Here is a 16272-nt window from a genome sequence, read left to right on the forward strand (position 1 = left end):
GCAACTCACTTTACTGGCCTCAACCCAAATCTTCATCCATGCCAAACCTGGCACTACTGCCAGTGATTCACCATGACTATCCCAGCCAGAGCCAACTCCCCACCCACATACAACAAGCATTTTCAAGAGCTGAAAGTCTGCATCACAAAGCAAATAATCACAATAACTCAATTTATTCTCCCCAGCCAATGGATAAAAACTGTGTTCAACATTGCAGCGGTGCTTAAGAGTACAAAGAAAAATACAGCTCCCTTCTAGAACTTGAAGGCATCTTAGGCACCTACTCGAGTTTGCAGGTATGCTTGATGGCATTAAAATTACTTCAACAGAAAAAGGTTGCTGCTTTTTCGTGATATTCAATGCAGCCAAAGTTTACTGTTAAAGTTTCCACCCAGCCTGAGGGAAATCATTTCTAGAGGCTAAAAGCAGTCCAAAGGAACACAGTGTTTACAAGTCAAAAGGTTACTATGTGGTAAGCTGATCAGCCTTCAGTTTACAAGGAAGAATAAATTAGGATTTCCTCTTGAACAGGAAGTCTGGTCGCATCCTACGTTAACAGGTGCTAGAGCAGCATTAATTCCACTTCCTTCTGAAAAGATAATGCTTACATGGATCTCAGCTCCCCCTGAGAGCAAGATGGGATCAATAAAGGTAAACCAACCCAGAAATGGGTATGTGTCATTTATGGGTATGGGTATGTAATTTATGACAAAAATATCAAGACAAAAAACAAGGATGAAAATGGTTAATGATTCACTATGAGAAGCCCAAATGGTACAAACACAAATTCAACATCATTTAGGAAAAAAAACCCAAAAAACCCAAGGCAGAATTCCTTTTCATGTACCAACCACTTGTGCAAAAGCCAAAAGGAAACTGCCAGTGCAGCTAATAGTGGGGCTAAAGTTACTTCTTCCCTGCTCTCCCATCCCAGTTGAGCATCAACTAAATTCCAATTCTAAATATTTCACATCTGACAAAATAAGAAAGCCAAATATAGAGAATCTATAAGGATTCTCATTGTTCAACAGACAAAGAAAATTCTTATTGGAATCAAGATTCTACTTCCTTTGTCCTTCCCCTCTGCTGACTTCATCAGCTCAAACTCGTCTTCACAATCCAGCACATGCAAAACAAAATCAGACCTGGCTTAATCTCAGCCCTTGCCTGGGTTATTAGCAGTACAAAGAAGCTACCATAAATAGATTGTTACAGTTTAGTAACTTCCTGATGGAAGGCTGAAGCACAGGCAACTGCTCCCAGACCAAAGCATCCCTTTGGGTCAGAATTAACACAGACAAAGTGTAATAGGGAGAGAAGAACAACTGTTGGTTATCTTGAAACCAAGAATTTGGAGAATAGATCTGGTAATTCTACAGGCATGCTTCACAGTTTCCATTTTCCTTAGATGAAAGCCTGGTGATAATAGGAAAATGAGAACTCAAACAAGGCTGGAGGAAGTGGAGGTGGCAGGAGTTAACATTAGCAAAAAAATTCAGATAAGACTTCAAATCTTCAGATTAGAAAAACTGCAACTGTGCAGAAAACACACTGCTGTCATTGACAAGCAGACAAAGCCACAATAATTCAGCTCAGTGGGGCTTCAAACAGCTAAATTTCAGGATAAGGAAAATGGACTTTCTACAGTAAATCTCAGTGTGTTTAAAGTAGTAAATTTAGCAACAGGGAATCCTACAAAAACACTCCTCACTATACACAGTTCAAAGGTACATATGTACTCAGAGGCAGGGGGAAGTGGGAAAAAGAGAATGAAACAGAACATTTGGGGGGTTTAATTTTTCCTGAGGCCAGTAAAAAACTAAACTCATCAAGTCCAATAAAGCAGATTTTTCTACAGAAATATGTTTTCCTTATGTTCTTCTGAAAGAGATATAATTACAGAAAAAGCTGACTGGCCTTTGCTTTCCTCTGAGGAAGTTTGTGTTATAATTATTGAGAGCTTAGTTGAAATTGAGCATTTCCAAATCAGATGGAACAAGCTGTCCAAAAGGTCCCATGTTGCTGTATGTAAAACAGGAACATCATTGTGAGGAAAGGCCCTGAGCAATCTGGTCTGACTAGACTTCCTTGGGCAAAGAGGTGGGACTAGATGACCCTGGAAATGCTGTCCAGACTCCGTGACTTTATGTCAAATCCTACAGTGGCAGTTATAGAAGGGATGTGGAAAGGTAAAGAGATGTACCCCAGATCCTGATGGTCTGTGAACCACAGCCCCTCAGCACCCTGCATGATTAACTCCTCCTTATCCAAAAGGAAGATGCCTCTGCTAACAGCAGAAAGTCAGGGTGCTCTCTCAATGGTCAGCTTAAACTCAGCTCTTTGGTAATATCTTCCCACATGGTTTATTCTCCTGGTTCAATCACTTCTGGTTCTTTGAGAGTCCTGATCCTTCTGTGCAGAAAGTTCAGCCGAGGAATTTCGCATTGCACATCTCATCCAGTCACTAATCTATGCTGGTAAACCTTACAAAAAGCTCTGTAATTCATGAGAATGAGGGGATACCTAAATAAATGCTGTTCTACACCTACTTGCAGAGCTTTGTCAGCACTTCATGCATAAATACACCTAAGCCACCAAAGTGAAGTCTATTTCTGAAGTCAACACCAGAAACACCAGAATATGGGGCCTAAAAAAAATTTTAAAAATCTTAGGGATGATGTAGGCAATGTGGTGTAAGCCTTTAAATATCACAGGTTACACCTTACTGATATATTGCACATCCTGCAAAGAGTGAAGAGAACATCATTGTGACGTATTCATACACCTTTTTATAAGCAGACTTTTTGGAGGGAGCTTCTCCCAATCATGTTTCAAGTGGAAGCTGGGGCCAAAACACTTAACACACAGGAAAACAAAGCAAAACAGTGACATTAAGAGCAGAAGCAAAATGCATCATTCAGGGGTGGGGGAGAAATAACCCTCTTAAATAGAAAACCACTAAATTTTCTAGTGACGTGAACAGGATGGTGTTGCAAAGGCCAGAACAATAGCTTTATATTAGTTATTTACTTAAAATAACCATAAGAAAGCCTGTTTAAACTTTTAGGAGATTACTTGTTGCACAGCAGGCAGCAATATTGTCCAGCTGTTAGATCCTACACTTCTGAGCATCTGGATTCAAGGTTAATAAGTAGTACAGTACTCATTCATTAATACTTGTCACAGAAACACTTTGCCCACTTTCCTACCTTCTAAATAGGCAAGACAATTTTATGAATAGCAAAGGAAAACATGCTCATTAATGAACTCAAATAATTTCATTACCTGAAAGCTTGTTATCTTTTCCTCTCATCCCCAGCATTCTTATCATGCTGAAAGATACAAACCTTTCCCTAGAAACTTTTTTCTCCTCTAATAAAGGAAGTTATTGAAAGCTAACAGTGTCACTCCATTACTACGTAGAGTTTTTGAGAACAAGTTAAAAGAGGGGATGGTTCAAATGTTTTTAGGCAGAACATTGCTCAGTTAACTTACATAAGTGGCTCTAAGGGTGTGCCTGTATTTGCATTAGTTCACACCAGGAACATGCATTTTACGTGAACTGCCTGATCGTTCCTGTTGATGGTGTGTTAGTTCACATCACAGAGCTGCTTTGGAACAAAGGAATTGGATTCCTCTTAGGTTAAACTAAGGTAATGTCAGACAATGTATGCCAGGAGCACACCCAACATGTTCCAGCTGCAAACAGGCATTCAGGCCACAAGAACAGACTAGAGAGTCTAAAATTTAAAGCCCTGAAGTGTTTGGAGTATGATACTGGGTTCTCTGTGCTGCTTTGATCTACTGTTCTAGTTCAGCTGCACTCCCCACACTGTTGTAGACACAAGTTCAAGCACTACATGTTTTTACTTCCTGCACACCTCACATCTCCTGGATGCAGATTCACACCTTTAGGATATGTTCTGTATCTTCCTACCCACTCACAAGCAAGTGAATGCAGAGCATGCCTCAGTTCCTTGACCAATAAAGAAGCAAAACATGGAATTCTTTGCCTAACTTAAGGTGGCTGCTTGTGAAACTCCTGCCAACATTCCCTAAGGGCTCACCATTAGGACAAAAACAATAATAAAAGCACACTGGTTATAACAACAGGCAAGAGAACTTAACATGACAAAAGACACAGCAATTGCAAGAATTTTATAAGATCTTTGAAACCTGAAGCTGTGATAGCATATCTCACACCAAAGAGGAGACAAGAGACGTCCCAGTCCTGGTACCAAGTGTATTCCTTGGGGGCCAAACAGCAGCCTCATGCTCTTTAGGGGCTTCAGGCAGTCCAGTGCTGCAGGAATTGAAGTGGTCAGATGCCAAAGCAGCTAAGCACACTGCCTAAACAAGGCTTTGTTTTCTAGTTTACTGCTCAGAGCAGCCTATGAGATTTCTCATAATTCCATTCTGGAACAACTCTGGAAGATGCCCACCTCTTAGTTTCTCCCAGTTTTTAGAAGCAGGAATTTTATTTCCTTCTTTTTTTCAGCTGTGACCTTTTGCTAGTCCTCTACAGTCTTCCAATAACAACCTGTTTTGAAAAGCCTCACCAGATCACCTTATATCCAAGAATAAGTTTACAAAAATCCAGCTGCTCAGGTTTTTGTTTTTTTTTTTTTTTTCTTAAATTTAGACAGAGCTCCCCAGTGCTGATGTTAAACATGTTATCCACTCAACCATCACAAAACCACAAGTGAGATATTGAAGATAATGGATAACCTCTGAGAAGTCGAAGATTTAACAAAGACTCTCCAGAACAGTTATACCCCCAATACTCCAGGTAGGTGTAGCTCATTTTGCAGCTCCAGCTTTTGTCCCTGCAACTCTAAAGAAAGTATTAAATAATAGCTGAGCAGGGTCTGGCCCTTAAAGTGACAGATGAAGGGAGCAAAATCACTTGGGAGATGCCCACAGCCCTTGAAGGCACTGCTGGACTGCTGAAGGGGAATACAAGGACTACAGAAGGTATGGCACTGGACAGAAATCTTGAGAGAACTTTTCCAATAGGACAAAGATAAGGTACATGTTTAAACAAAACCAAACAAACATAAAATCACCAAAACTGTAGAACTAAAACTGTCACATATAGTTCTAGAACAAGTCAGTTCAAAGCACACCAACCTTAATTCATTTTAAAAGTTCTTTTAAAAGAAGAAGTACATTTGCTTTCTTCACCTTGCACAGAATTCACATTAGAGTACTATTAATGATCCCATTTCTAATTCATTTCAGTTAGTCTGCACATTCTAAAGAAACTTTTGTACCAGTTGTGGAAAGTAAGACTGGCATTTCCCAGGACAAAACCCAGCTCTTACCATGGCTCCAGAACACAAGCTGAGCACTGTTAGGGATTTCACTCCTTTTGTTTTGCTTTAGATGAGAAACAAACAGTCAAAGGCAATGGGAAAAGTAGAAAGACTTCTGAAAATACCATCATCCTGGCAGGACTATGACAGTGTAGGCCAGATATGAGGCATATCTGGACCACAACCAAAGCCATACCACTCTGGATAACAAGGAAGTGAAAGATTGAGCTGCTAAGCCTAGTGACAGTTTATGAGAGGTACCAAACATACCCAGCTCAGCAGTTTTAATCGAGGAAAGAGACTGTCACTGATGGTTTCTCTATATTCAACTTTGCTAATTTCATATGGTCATTGAACCCAAGCCAGATATGAGCCATTAGATCAAACTTCATTTTCCTCTAGACAGCTTAATGGAATTTAACAAAGTACTTTAAATGATATAAAAACATACAAAAAGCACCAGCATCAGGGCTCTGCAATTGTTGTGTCTTTGATAATCCCTCCTACTACTTTGGTCTGGTGAAGTCAATAAAGAAAAGGACCATTTAGCCTGCCACTACAGACCAAAGTTTATTGTTATTCTTTATGCACTACGGATAAACACTGGTTTGTTTTCTCTTTAGGATGGTAGCATTTTCTATGCTTGCAAGACTCAACCGAGTTGCTTTTGCTATCCTCAAGGATCTATTTTTCATCTTTATTGAGGAAATTCTTGTTTTTGCTGAATTGCCTCCACAATGACAAAAACCCATCACCTAGACACAGCTCCACCAAAAAAATCATTTCCTCTATCAGGTCATTTTGAAACATCTGGTCATCCCTACTTATTTTCCATTTTGATAGAAACTCAACAGAAGAAATGGAAAAACATCTCAATACTAACTTTCTCAAAGCAAATGGGTGCATGAACTTGACCAACAGATGATGCACAACCAGAACCAGTGACGTAGCCTTTATTAACAGCCTGAGGTCATTTAGCTACTTCTGATTTTAGTGTAACTTTTAATCCAAGAACAGCTCTAAATTACATTGGAACATAAAAAAATGGAGGGTAGATCTTTTCCTGAGACCTTGGTTGAGGCCTTGGAGCCTCTGCCTAACCTACCTCCATGTTCATGCAAGTTGAAGATGGAAACCATTTTCCAGCTTTTCTATTTACTAACAGCACTCCAAATTTTGGCAGTTAAGTAGCTTTTGGCACCAGCTGGTTCCCAAATACCTCACACCCGTATTTTTTCTCACATTTTCATTTTCTTTCTGAATTAGAAAAGGACATTGTTTTCACCTGTTAAATTACAGTGGCAGCTGTCCAGAAACCAGGATGAAGGCATCTAGATTAAAATTCAACAGCACCAAACATAGCAATTTCTTTTAAATAACAGCTTCCTTTGTACTGCTAAAGATAAAGGTCATGTCTGTAAGCCTTGTTTATTTTTAGGCCAGCATCATTTTTCTACAGAAAGTAATGATCCATTTTGGTTAAAAGCAACATTTCCAATATAGTCTAATAGCTATGACAGAATACAATTTAAAGACAGCTGTGTGAACACACTCAAGCTACCAAATCACCATTAAAGAGATAGCTGAGAACTTTCTGCAATACTGCAAAGAGTGGCCACACACAGAAAAGCCACTGCTCTCCTTCAGCTTGCTGATCATGGATCTGATTTGAGCATCAAGGCATCAAGAAACAAGGTAAACTGCATACAACCCACTATTCCTTCCCTCAGGACTTACTTTCAAATGAGAGAATCCACCCAACAAAGTAGAAGATACCTGGACAGAGTCCTTCAACAGACTCAGGGTTACTTTTGTGAGCTCAGTTTAGCTGGGCAGGTTTCAAGGGAACACCTGGACTTACAACACCAGATGCTTCTTCGCATCAGCTCCAGGCTGCAAGGAAAGGCTTCGCTCGTGTGAGACCATCTATTGGCAGGCACCTTGGAGAAGGTAAAAGCCACCCAGCCCCTCAGCTTCAAAGGCTTTATATTCCCTTCTGGAAACCTCCCTGCTACTCTCCAGCTTCTGCCTTCTCAGACACAGCTGGTATCACAGAGAAATGGAAGTTAAAAAGGAAACTGCCAACCCCTCTGACCCACCCACCCCCAGCCAAAAAAAACCCCCAACCAAATAAAGGTACTGCTTTGTATTTGCTTAAATCTGTTTCTTTTGCATATTTAGTCAAAGACTTCCTGCATTTGAAAAGCAAATGTTCACAGGCTCCTAGGATTCTACTTTGACACCTACAGGACGCCAGAAACCCTTACATGAATCAAAATTCATCAAAATAAGCTCTCAAGTGGAACAAATGCATTCTTGGAAGTCTTAAGGGAAGGAGTGCTTCTTCCTCAGGCAGAAATGATACTGGCCCAGCTCTCAACCACAATCTCTACTCGTAACAAAAAGATGCCTGACCATAGGGGCACCCAATACTTGAAATCACAAGGAAGATATTTAGTGATACAAAAAAATTCACGAATAACTAACAAAATATTCCTTCTTACACAAAATGGAAGCCATCATCTGCCTTGAAAAAATCTTTTAAAGGAAATTTTCTAGCTTGAGAAGTGAAACCACACACAAACTGAAGCACTGCACCTCAAATTTACAGATTTCAGTCAGATCAGAGAGTTACAATGCAACATACCTTCCAAGAAGTCAGCAGCATCTGATGGAAGTTTCAGGGCAGTAAGAAACCACTCTGTGGTGCAATGATTTAAGGCTTACTTTATCAGCCATCCCCCACTATTAAAAACAGGAGGCTCTGCAGCAGGATGGGACTTGTCTGCATGTCACCCTACCACAGCTCATGAACTGGCACCTCAACCCCAGCTTCGCTCTAAGCCCAGCAAAGCTGAACTATTTGCATCCCATTTCTGCCACTTCTGTGGAGGCTGTAGTAGTCAGAAGGATGAAGCCAAATTGCCTTAAACTGTCACAGCTTGCCACAAAGTGGTATTTGTCAGCTCTCAGGGGTTCTGGCAGCCACAGCTCAGTTTCACATCCTTCCAATCAAGCAGGTTCAACACAGAATGCTAAGGAACCTCTGTGTGAATGCACCCTTACAATGGTGCATGTCACTCTAACCACAAATAAACTCAACAACTTACACAGGATCCCAAACTTGCAAGTAGACCTGTCCCATTTCTTCAACAACTAGTGTAAAAATAACACCCATTTCCCCTTGACCTACTACATTGAATGCCTGAACCTTTACAGGAAAACAATCAACTGCCCTTGCTATCACAGTCTACTTCAGCTGCATCATGAAGTTAAGGGAACATTTCACACTGTTCTCTCATATTTAGGGACCAAAAAAATTTACCTGGGGTGGAAAGTTTAGGTTGGGGTTGCTACTGTATCTCTATTACCACCAAACCCCTTTTTTTCTTGGAATAGCAAAATTTACTATATTTTGGTGATAAAAATATATATTGAGTGCTCTAGGACTGAGCATTTCCTAGTCTAACAGCCCAAAGAACAAGCTGCTCTTTTCATTTGAGACAAATATACAGAGATTAAAATTCCTAAAGATTTTGAAAACAATAATAATAATAAAAATACAGATTTTTCTCATTTGATAAAAGGCACAGTTTTGAACTTCACAAAACAAATCTGTTCAGGCAAAAAAACAGAATAGCATCACCAAACAGTTTAGAGTATATGCAATTGTTACACTCATGACATCTACTTCAAATCCATTTCCATCCATGTGCTGGTACAGAATTTTTCCATTTTAAAGCAGACTTTTTAAAAGTAGCATCATACATGGAGGACACCAGAGAAATCAGTGCTCAAAAAAAAAAAAAAAAAAGAGAAGATACTCAAGCATGCAGACTTACTTGCATTCCCCAGGTACACTGCAGCCCCCATGGAGCAAATTACATCCTTGTTTACACACAGCTGTAGACACAAAAAGATTTAGGCATCAGTCTGGGCAGCCAGGTATCCATTAGTACAGCAGTAATCTGGAGCAGCTCAGGTAGGGCTCCTGTCATTTAGCCCGTCTGCCGTGTGTGCAAAGCAGATTGCCTTTTGCCACGTTCCAACAGTTGTTGCTTCCAGAGAGTTATTTCACAAAACACAGCACCATTACAGCCAAAAGGCTTTGCAGCAAGAGCAAAACTTTTATAAAATACAGTTGTTTTAAAACCTGGTATAATGCTGGAAATCCCAAACTTTAAGTGATACATGACCTTGAGTAAGCCCTAAAAATGGTCCTCCTCATCATTAACAAACTTTTTACTGAAAAGGAACAGAAAACAAAACCAAGAAGCCCTCAGCAGAAAGAGGAGTATGCCAAATAATTTTAGCACTAATTACTTACTGAAGGCAAAATGCAGAGATTTGATTGAGTGGTACATTAAAAGAGACAACTACACTTGAATTTCTGTTCCCATTAAAAGTTATCAAAAAGCTTTCAGCTTTGCACACTTTACACTTAAAACTTTTTCATTTGCAGAAACAGTGTTATGAGGGCATTTTTATAGTATTAAAGTCTACTGTATTAGTGATGATCTCACTTTAATAAAATCTTATATTAACAGATGTAATACATCATTTTGCTTTGGAGAAACACCACCATTGAATAAAGTCAATTAGTAAAAAGATGTTTCACTGTTTTGAATACTAAATTTGTTTAGGTGTGTCCACAGCACACACCAGAAGCAACACTGGATCCTGTGCTCCACTCTTCACAGAGCATGCTTTAAATAAAGATTATATTGAAAGGACAAAGGCTGTATGTACTAAAATCAATATGCTACAGCATTGACACCACAGAAATACCTACTGCAGTTTACACTTCTTCTACATACACCAGGGCTAATCCAAGACAAAAGAAACATACTACCTTGTTTGCATTCTTCTCCCATCCAACCTTCCATGCAGGCTTTGTTTCCATTTTGATCACATGTGTAGTGACCAACAAAGTCATCTCGAGGGCCACAGAACTTGTTGCACAGTGCACTGTAGTAATTTTCATCACACTTCACCCTTATTTGCACTTCAAAATGGGCAACAGGGCCATTGATTTGTAGGGTCTTCCATCGATCTTCTGGGTTGATCATGCCAGCATGTGCCACTCGTTCTATCAACAAGTTTTCACCTTTTTGGAAAGAGAGGTAAATTCAACAGGGGGTTAAGTTTGATAGCACATGAGGACATATGGAATTCAAACACAAGTACTCAACCGGTTAAGGGAAAACCAAGTAAAGAAAATGTTAGGATGATAAAGATCTACTGTATAACTGAATTTTCCTTTGCCTTGCAAAGTTCATTACAGGAAGGCCAATTTAAAAAAGTGTCCCAAAGGAAATATTAAAAAACCCTGGAACATAATCCATAGGAAATAGCTTATTTTTCAAGGCAGCCAAACATACCACACCCACGTGCTGACAACTAGCAGCTTTATCTTGATTTGAGGCTCTTCTTGCATCCTTTTTGTTCTTATAAAATTGCAAGATCTGCATTATCTCATAGCTGAGATAAAGTTCTCTGCTGTAAGTTTAATTTTAAAAACAAAGCAAAACACAATACATTCAATTTGCTGTGAAATTACTGAGCAATAGTGACTGCTCTGGTAGGTTTGCATTATGTACATAAACTGGCTTGTTTCCATTTTATCATTCTCTCTAAAATAAAGGCAAAACATCTTTAACAACCATTCCATAGAACACTGCACAGCTCATATTTGACATTTCGAGAAGAAATAAACAAGTGAACCCAGGATTGTCAAGGGCCATTCTCATCTCTGTATCCTGCTTATCCTCACTCCCAGTGAAATTCCTGATAACTGTGATCCCTGTTGCAGCACACTCTGTGAGCATCATGCCTCGTCCTCACAGAAAGCAGCAGCTCTGCTCCTGCCAGGCTCCACTCACTGAGGCCAAACCTGCACAAAGAATTACCTATCCCAGGGGACAGGAAGATTTTAGGCTGTAAGAGTACAGAAACTGCCAACACAAAGTATTTTCATTTATATGAATATCCTTTTGTATCTTCATCCATATAATTCTTTGCATAGAAGCTTCAATACCAGGAGGTGAGACAATTATAGCCAGTACAATAAATTATACAACTGCTTTAGCAAATACTGAGAATAAGCAAAGCACAGAAGGGGTGGGGGGGGGGGGGGTAAGGGCAGACAGTGAGTAGCCCCAGTGACAGGAGTTTTATAATGGTTTCACCATTCAAATCTGGTACCTCCCTACTCTACAGCTTTTCTAGGTGACTGCAAGTTGCATCTGGAACTCCAAACACTATTTAAGGATGAGAAAAAGGTACAGAAGCTTCACTTGCACATCTTAATTCCATACCCATTTATAAAATAGCTATAATATTGCCGGTGCAGAGCTTCAGCACCCATTTTCTTTAAATAAAGATTCTGTAAAGTACACGTTGAAAGAAATTAATAACCAAAAACTTGCACACAGCAAGAGGCTGAAATGGTAGTGAGAAAAGGCCTGAAGTTCAAATTATTAATAATATAGAACATGCCAAGCTGGTAGCAAGTAATACTAAGCTATCTCCTTCAGAAAATGCATTTTACCTACCTAGTTGCTTTCTAGAACTCATTAACCTCATCTGTTTAGAAAACAAAACCCAAGGAGTGACTGTTTCTCAACCAGAAAGTTATTGACAGTTTAGAAGTATCCTGTGCATCTCTTACCAAAGTGGCATTTTCCCTTCAGCATGTAAAAGGACTAAAGTGACAATTTTCACCCCCTCCAACATTAAGGGAAAAGTTACAGAAGTATCAGGCTCTGCAAAGTATTTTACTCTTTTTATATATTTTTCCAAGCTTGCTTCAATAAAAATGTTTCCTCTTGAAATGAAAGAATATTGAACTTAAAAGGAACCCCTTTTAACAAAGCATTGAAAGGTACTCCAGTTATTAAGACCTCATAGTAACTCTCAGCTTTATTATTAAAAGTGGTATTGCCATGTATAAGCTGCATGCTTGCTTGGACTAGACTGTATAAAACATTTCATGGCTGGCCAAGACACACTGAAGCACATCCCTCTTCTTTAAGTCTCCAGCAGAACATGCAAGATAGAAAAGGCCGCCTGCACTTTATTTTTGACCAATAAGATATTTATCACACCAGTCACCACTGAAATGTTAATGATTAGATACACTCACAGGATTGTTTAGGTTGGAAAAGACCTTTAAGGTCATCAAGTCCAACCATTAACCCTGCACTGCCAAGGCCACCACTAAACCATGTCCCCAAGTGCCACATCTACATGTCTTTCAAATATTTCCAGGGATGGTGACTTCACCACTTCCCTGGGCAGATTTCAGCCTCCTTTAATAATCTTATTTTCCCTCAATGACTATTGACCTGAAAAACTATAAAGGAAAACATGCTGAATCACCGGATGGTTAGGGAAATTTGAACAGATAGCAAATACACATTATAGAGCTGCCTTCCTGCTATAAGCAACAGAGGCTCCTTAAAAACAGCTGCAGCAGCCACTGATGTGAAAGTGTTTCTTCAAAGTGCATCAGATGGACTGAAGAACAGGTCCTGAGATTAAAGGAGTGGCTTATATATAAAAAAAACTCTTCTCAGACATCTTCAGGCTAATGGAGATGCATCAGACCCAGTTAAACAACTGGAACAAGCATTACAGCTACTGCAAATATACCTATGCAGAACAGACCTCTTGATACCCAGGGTCAAGAACAGGGGAAATAACCCAAGAGTGCTCTTTTCATCTTTTTGAACACTCAAACTTGATCTTCACAAGCTCCTCTGAAATAGAATATATTCAGAGTCTTAAGGGTTTTTCCTCAAGCTTGTATCAGTGTAAGCAGGGCTTAACAGCCTAAATAAGCAAGCCAAATAATTTACCCTGAACCACAAAAGGCATCAGGGAAGCAGCTCCAAGCATTTCATTTCTAATACTAAATTTTTAAGTACCAGAGTAAGTATGAGAGTTCTGTTTAACTTCAAATTTAACACTGATCCTAGGCAGAAGGTGCATCTTCCAGAGTGATCTGTAAACACAGGGAGGAACGTGTTTGTCAAGGTTTCTCCTCCCTCCCCCACAATACCAAAGTGTGTCTGAAGATATTCAGTCTCTCTCACGTAACTGTTTTGATGACACAAGCTTGCTCCCTGCATCTGACTTTGCCATAGAGGTTCACCTTTGGGATTCACACTCATTACTTTTAGCCCTCAGAAAAGGGCTGAATTTTTCTGGTTATTGGTCAAAAAAGCATCATTCATTACTCAAACTTACATAGACACAGCCCCCAAGCAATTTCCTTGATTAATAAGTTTTCTAGAAGTCTCTCTAGAAAAGCAGATAGTGGTACAGATGTTTGCATAAAATGAGATGATGGCTAAAATGTAGTTCTTTAATTAATGTTCCCAGAGCATCTGATTTTTGGAAGAGAAAGCCTTATCTGGAGGGTATTTAACTGTGCAACTCTGCTCATCAGCACCCTGACCCTTAGCAGAGGTCAGACATCCACAAAAAGGCTGTACAAAAGGTGATGCTGGTAGTTGTAAGGGAACACAGGGGTATCACACAAACTTCACATCCAAAAGGAGCAGGAGATGCTCATCTCAGAAAGCACATTCTTCTCAGCTTTTTTTTCAAGCCCCCATTTCCAAAAACCTAAGGACAGATGATTAGTGTCCCACAGATTAATGGGAAGGAGGAAAGCAAGCATTGCATCCCTGCAGCAGACAGGGTCAAATGGAAAGTTACTTCACACGTGAAGATGCCAGCTCGCTTTGTCATGGGCTGGGTTGGGCCTTGCCAAGGCCTCTGCTGAGTTCTGAAGGGTGCCAAGTCAACTGACTTACCTGGAAAGCAGAACTGCTGTGACAGATGACAGCGAACAGGCCCTTCACGGTGGCTTTGTATCTACGCCAGTTTCCTCTCCCCCTCCTCTTCCACCCTCCCAAAGCAAACAAGTGGTTACACTACACTGCCCCGAGCCAACCCCGCTGTGCAGAGGAGCAGAAAAACACAGCAGTAGCTCAGGAATCGGGGGCTGAAGGATCCTCTAAGAATTTGTACAGGGAAACATTTGCCCTGGCAGAATTGCTCTTGAGATGATACTTCACAGATCAGCTCGAGTCCCCCTGCCTTGCTCTCACTGAGTGCAAGAAGAATACAGGATGCTTGGACACAGAGGGAAGGAAGGATAACAAATGTTCTAGAACCTTCAAGTTGTTCACTGGAAGCCCCAGCCCCTCTTTCTAGGTTTTGGAGGAGTTTTTTGTTTGCCTGTTGTTTTGTTTGGGTTTTGTTGTTTATTGTTGTTGTTGCTATTGTTCTGTTTTTATTTTGGTAGGGAGGTTGTTTTGTTTTGGATGGGGGGTTTTTGGGTTGTTTTGGTTTGTAATACCCACTTGGGAGTCTAAACTGGAACACAGAACCTACTTTTAACTTTCAGCCTTACTCATCCCCATTAAAGGAAAGCAAAATCTGTCTCTAGAACTAATTAATCAGCTTATAAACAGACTCTGGCAATTACTTTGATTAATCTTTCTTACAGTAGCAACAGAAGATACATGTAACCTGATCCCCAGATCAGCACAGCAGCTCAGGACTGACAGGGAGTTAAGCTTTCCACAGACATTCACCGCACCCCTCCAGGATCAGATATTGTCTTTGCTCTGGAGCAGTTGCTGTATTCCCTTTCCTCTTCTCTAACATGTGAATTTTTACTGATCTGTGCCTGTTTGGCAGTTCAGTGGTGCTTGCAAAAATATAAGTGTAGCATCTTTGCATCTTGACAGATTCACAAGGCAAAACCCACTGGAGGGCTCACTGCCAAGATCACTCAAAAGAAAAGAAAAAAAAAAAAGCAAACCTTCAGCATTGAGAATTCTGAGTTCTGCCTAGGAATATTACATTGAAAGCCTAAACTGAAGCACAGCAAAGCAGCATATCTCTATCACAGAATCAGTAAACAAACTATAAAAACATCTAACCAAGACAAGCATTCAGCTAGTCTTCTGCCAAATTACAGGCCAAGAAAGCCTTCCTAAATTCACCTGACAAGCCTTCTAGATTTCAGATGCAAAACAACTTTGCAGTACCTCTCTCTGGCAGCCTAAATTAAAGGGAAGTTCACTTTCCATCAGCAGTTTCTCATAGAGCTAAACTGTAATCTGACACTTATATACCCTCCCAGAGTTCATAAAAACTGCTAATTCAAGGAGATGGCACACTAGGCCTCCAGAAGACACTCTATATCCCGTTGGCCTGAAGTTCAGGGGGAAAAAAATGAATACAAGTAAAGAGATTTGTTAGAGCATGTTAAACTAAAAAGCATAACAAAGACTTAACACAAGCCTGAGGTGACTGTGCTCTTATCAAGTGTATTGAAAAGAAATCTGGGGTTTAAAGCTACAGATTTGCAAGAGGATTCTGCAAATGCTAAGAAATAAAGTTACAAACTATTATTTACTAAAAAGCTAATTAAAAAATGAAATCCAGCACTTAAATGCAGGCAGATGATATGCAGGATAGGCTGGCTCTTCATGTTCAGTCCTTCCTACATCATCTCATGAGTTGATTTGCCCTCTGTAAACAGGGCATGAATATTCTAATATTTGCTGTATTAGGTGCCCCTAGTTAAATTATTCCCAAGCTGGAAACCATTTAAATTAACATCACATAGTACTTTTTTAACAAAGCATTCAAGAGGATTCCTCCAATCTGTTACAATGCAGGGTATCTAAACTTATTCAAGATTTAGGCTTACTCTGCTCAGCAGACAAGATCTCATTTTGAATACTACTCGCAGCTTTGGGAAGTGCCATTCAAGAAGGCTGTGGACCAACTCAGCTGAAGGGTTGCAGCAATATTAATACCAGAGATGCAAAGAAAACACAGCCAATAGAAAAAGGCTGAAGGAGCTGTTTAACAAGACAAAATAAGCTTAGTTCTAACAGAAGAAGGGTTCAGAAACAAACTACAAACTCAT

The 16272-nt window shown here is 39.9% G+C and overlaps 1 protein-coding gene across 1 annotated transcript in view; it reads right to left on the reverse strand.

The window, feature by feature from the left end:
* Positions 1–16272, reverse strand: part of JAG2 (jagged canonical Notch ligand 2) — a gene marked incomplete at its 5' end in the record, with an annotated part of 70004 nt that overhangs the window by 26000 nt on the left and 27732 nt on the right. Inside the window, 2 exons of the mRNA XM_082284177.1 lie at positions 9158–9218; positions 10168–10422. Coding sequence (XP_082140303.1) covers positions 9158–9218; positions 10168–10422 — 316 coding nt within the window. The remainder of the gene's footprint in view (positions 1–9157; positions 9219–10167; positions 10423–16272) is intronic.

This window comes from Coloeus monedula (genome assembly GCF_965178545.1).
Source record: "Coloeus monedula genome assembly, chromosome: 6".
Taxonomy (NCBI): domain Eukaryota; kingdom Metazoa; phylum Chordata; class Aves; order Passeriformes; family Corvidae; genus Coloeus; species Coloeus monedula.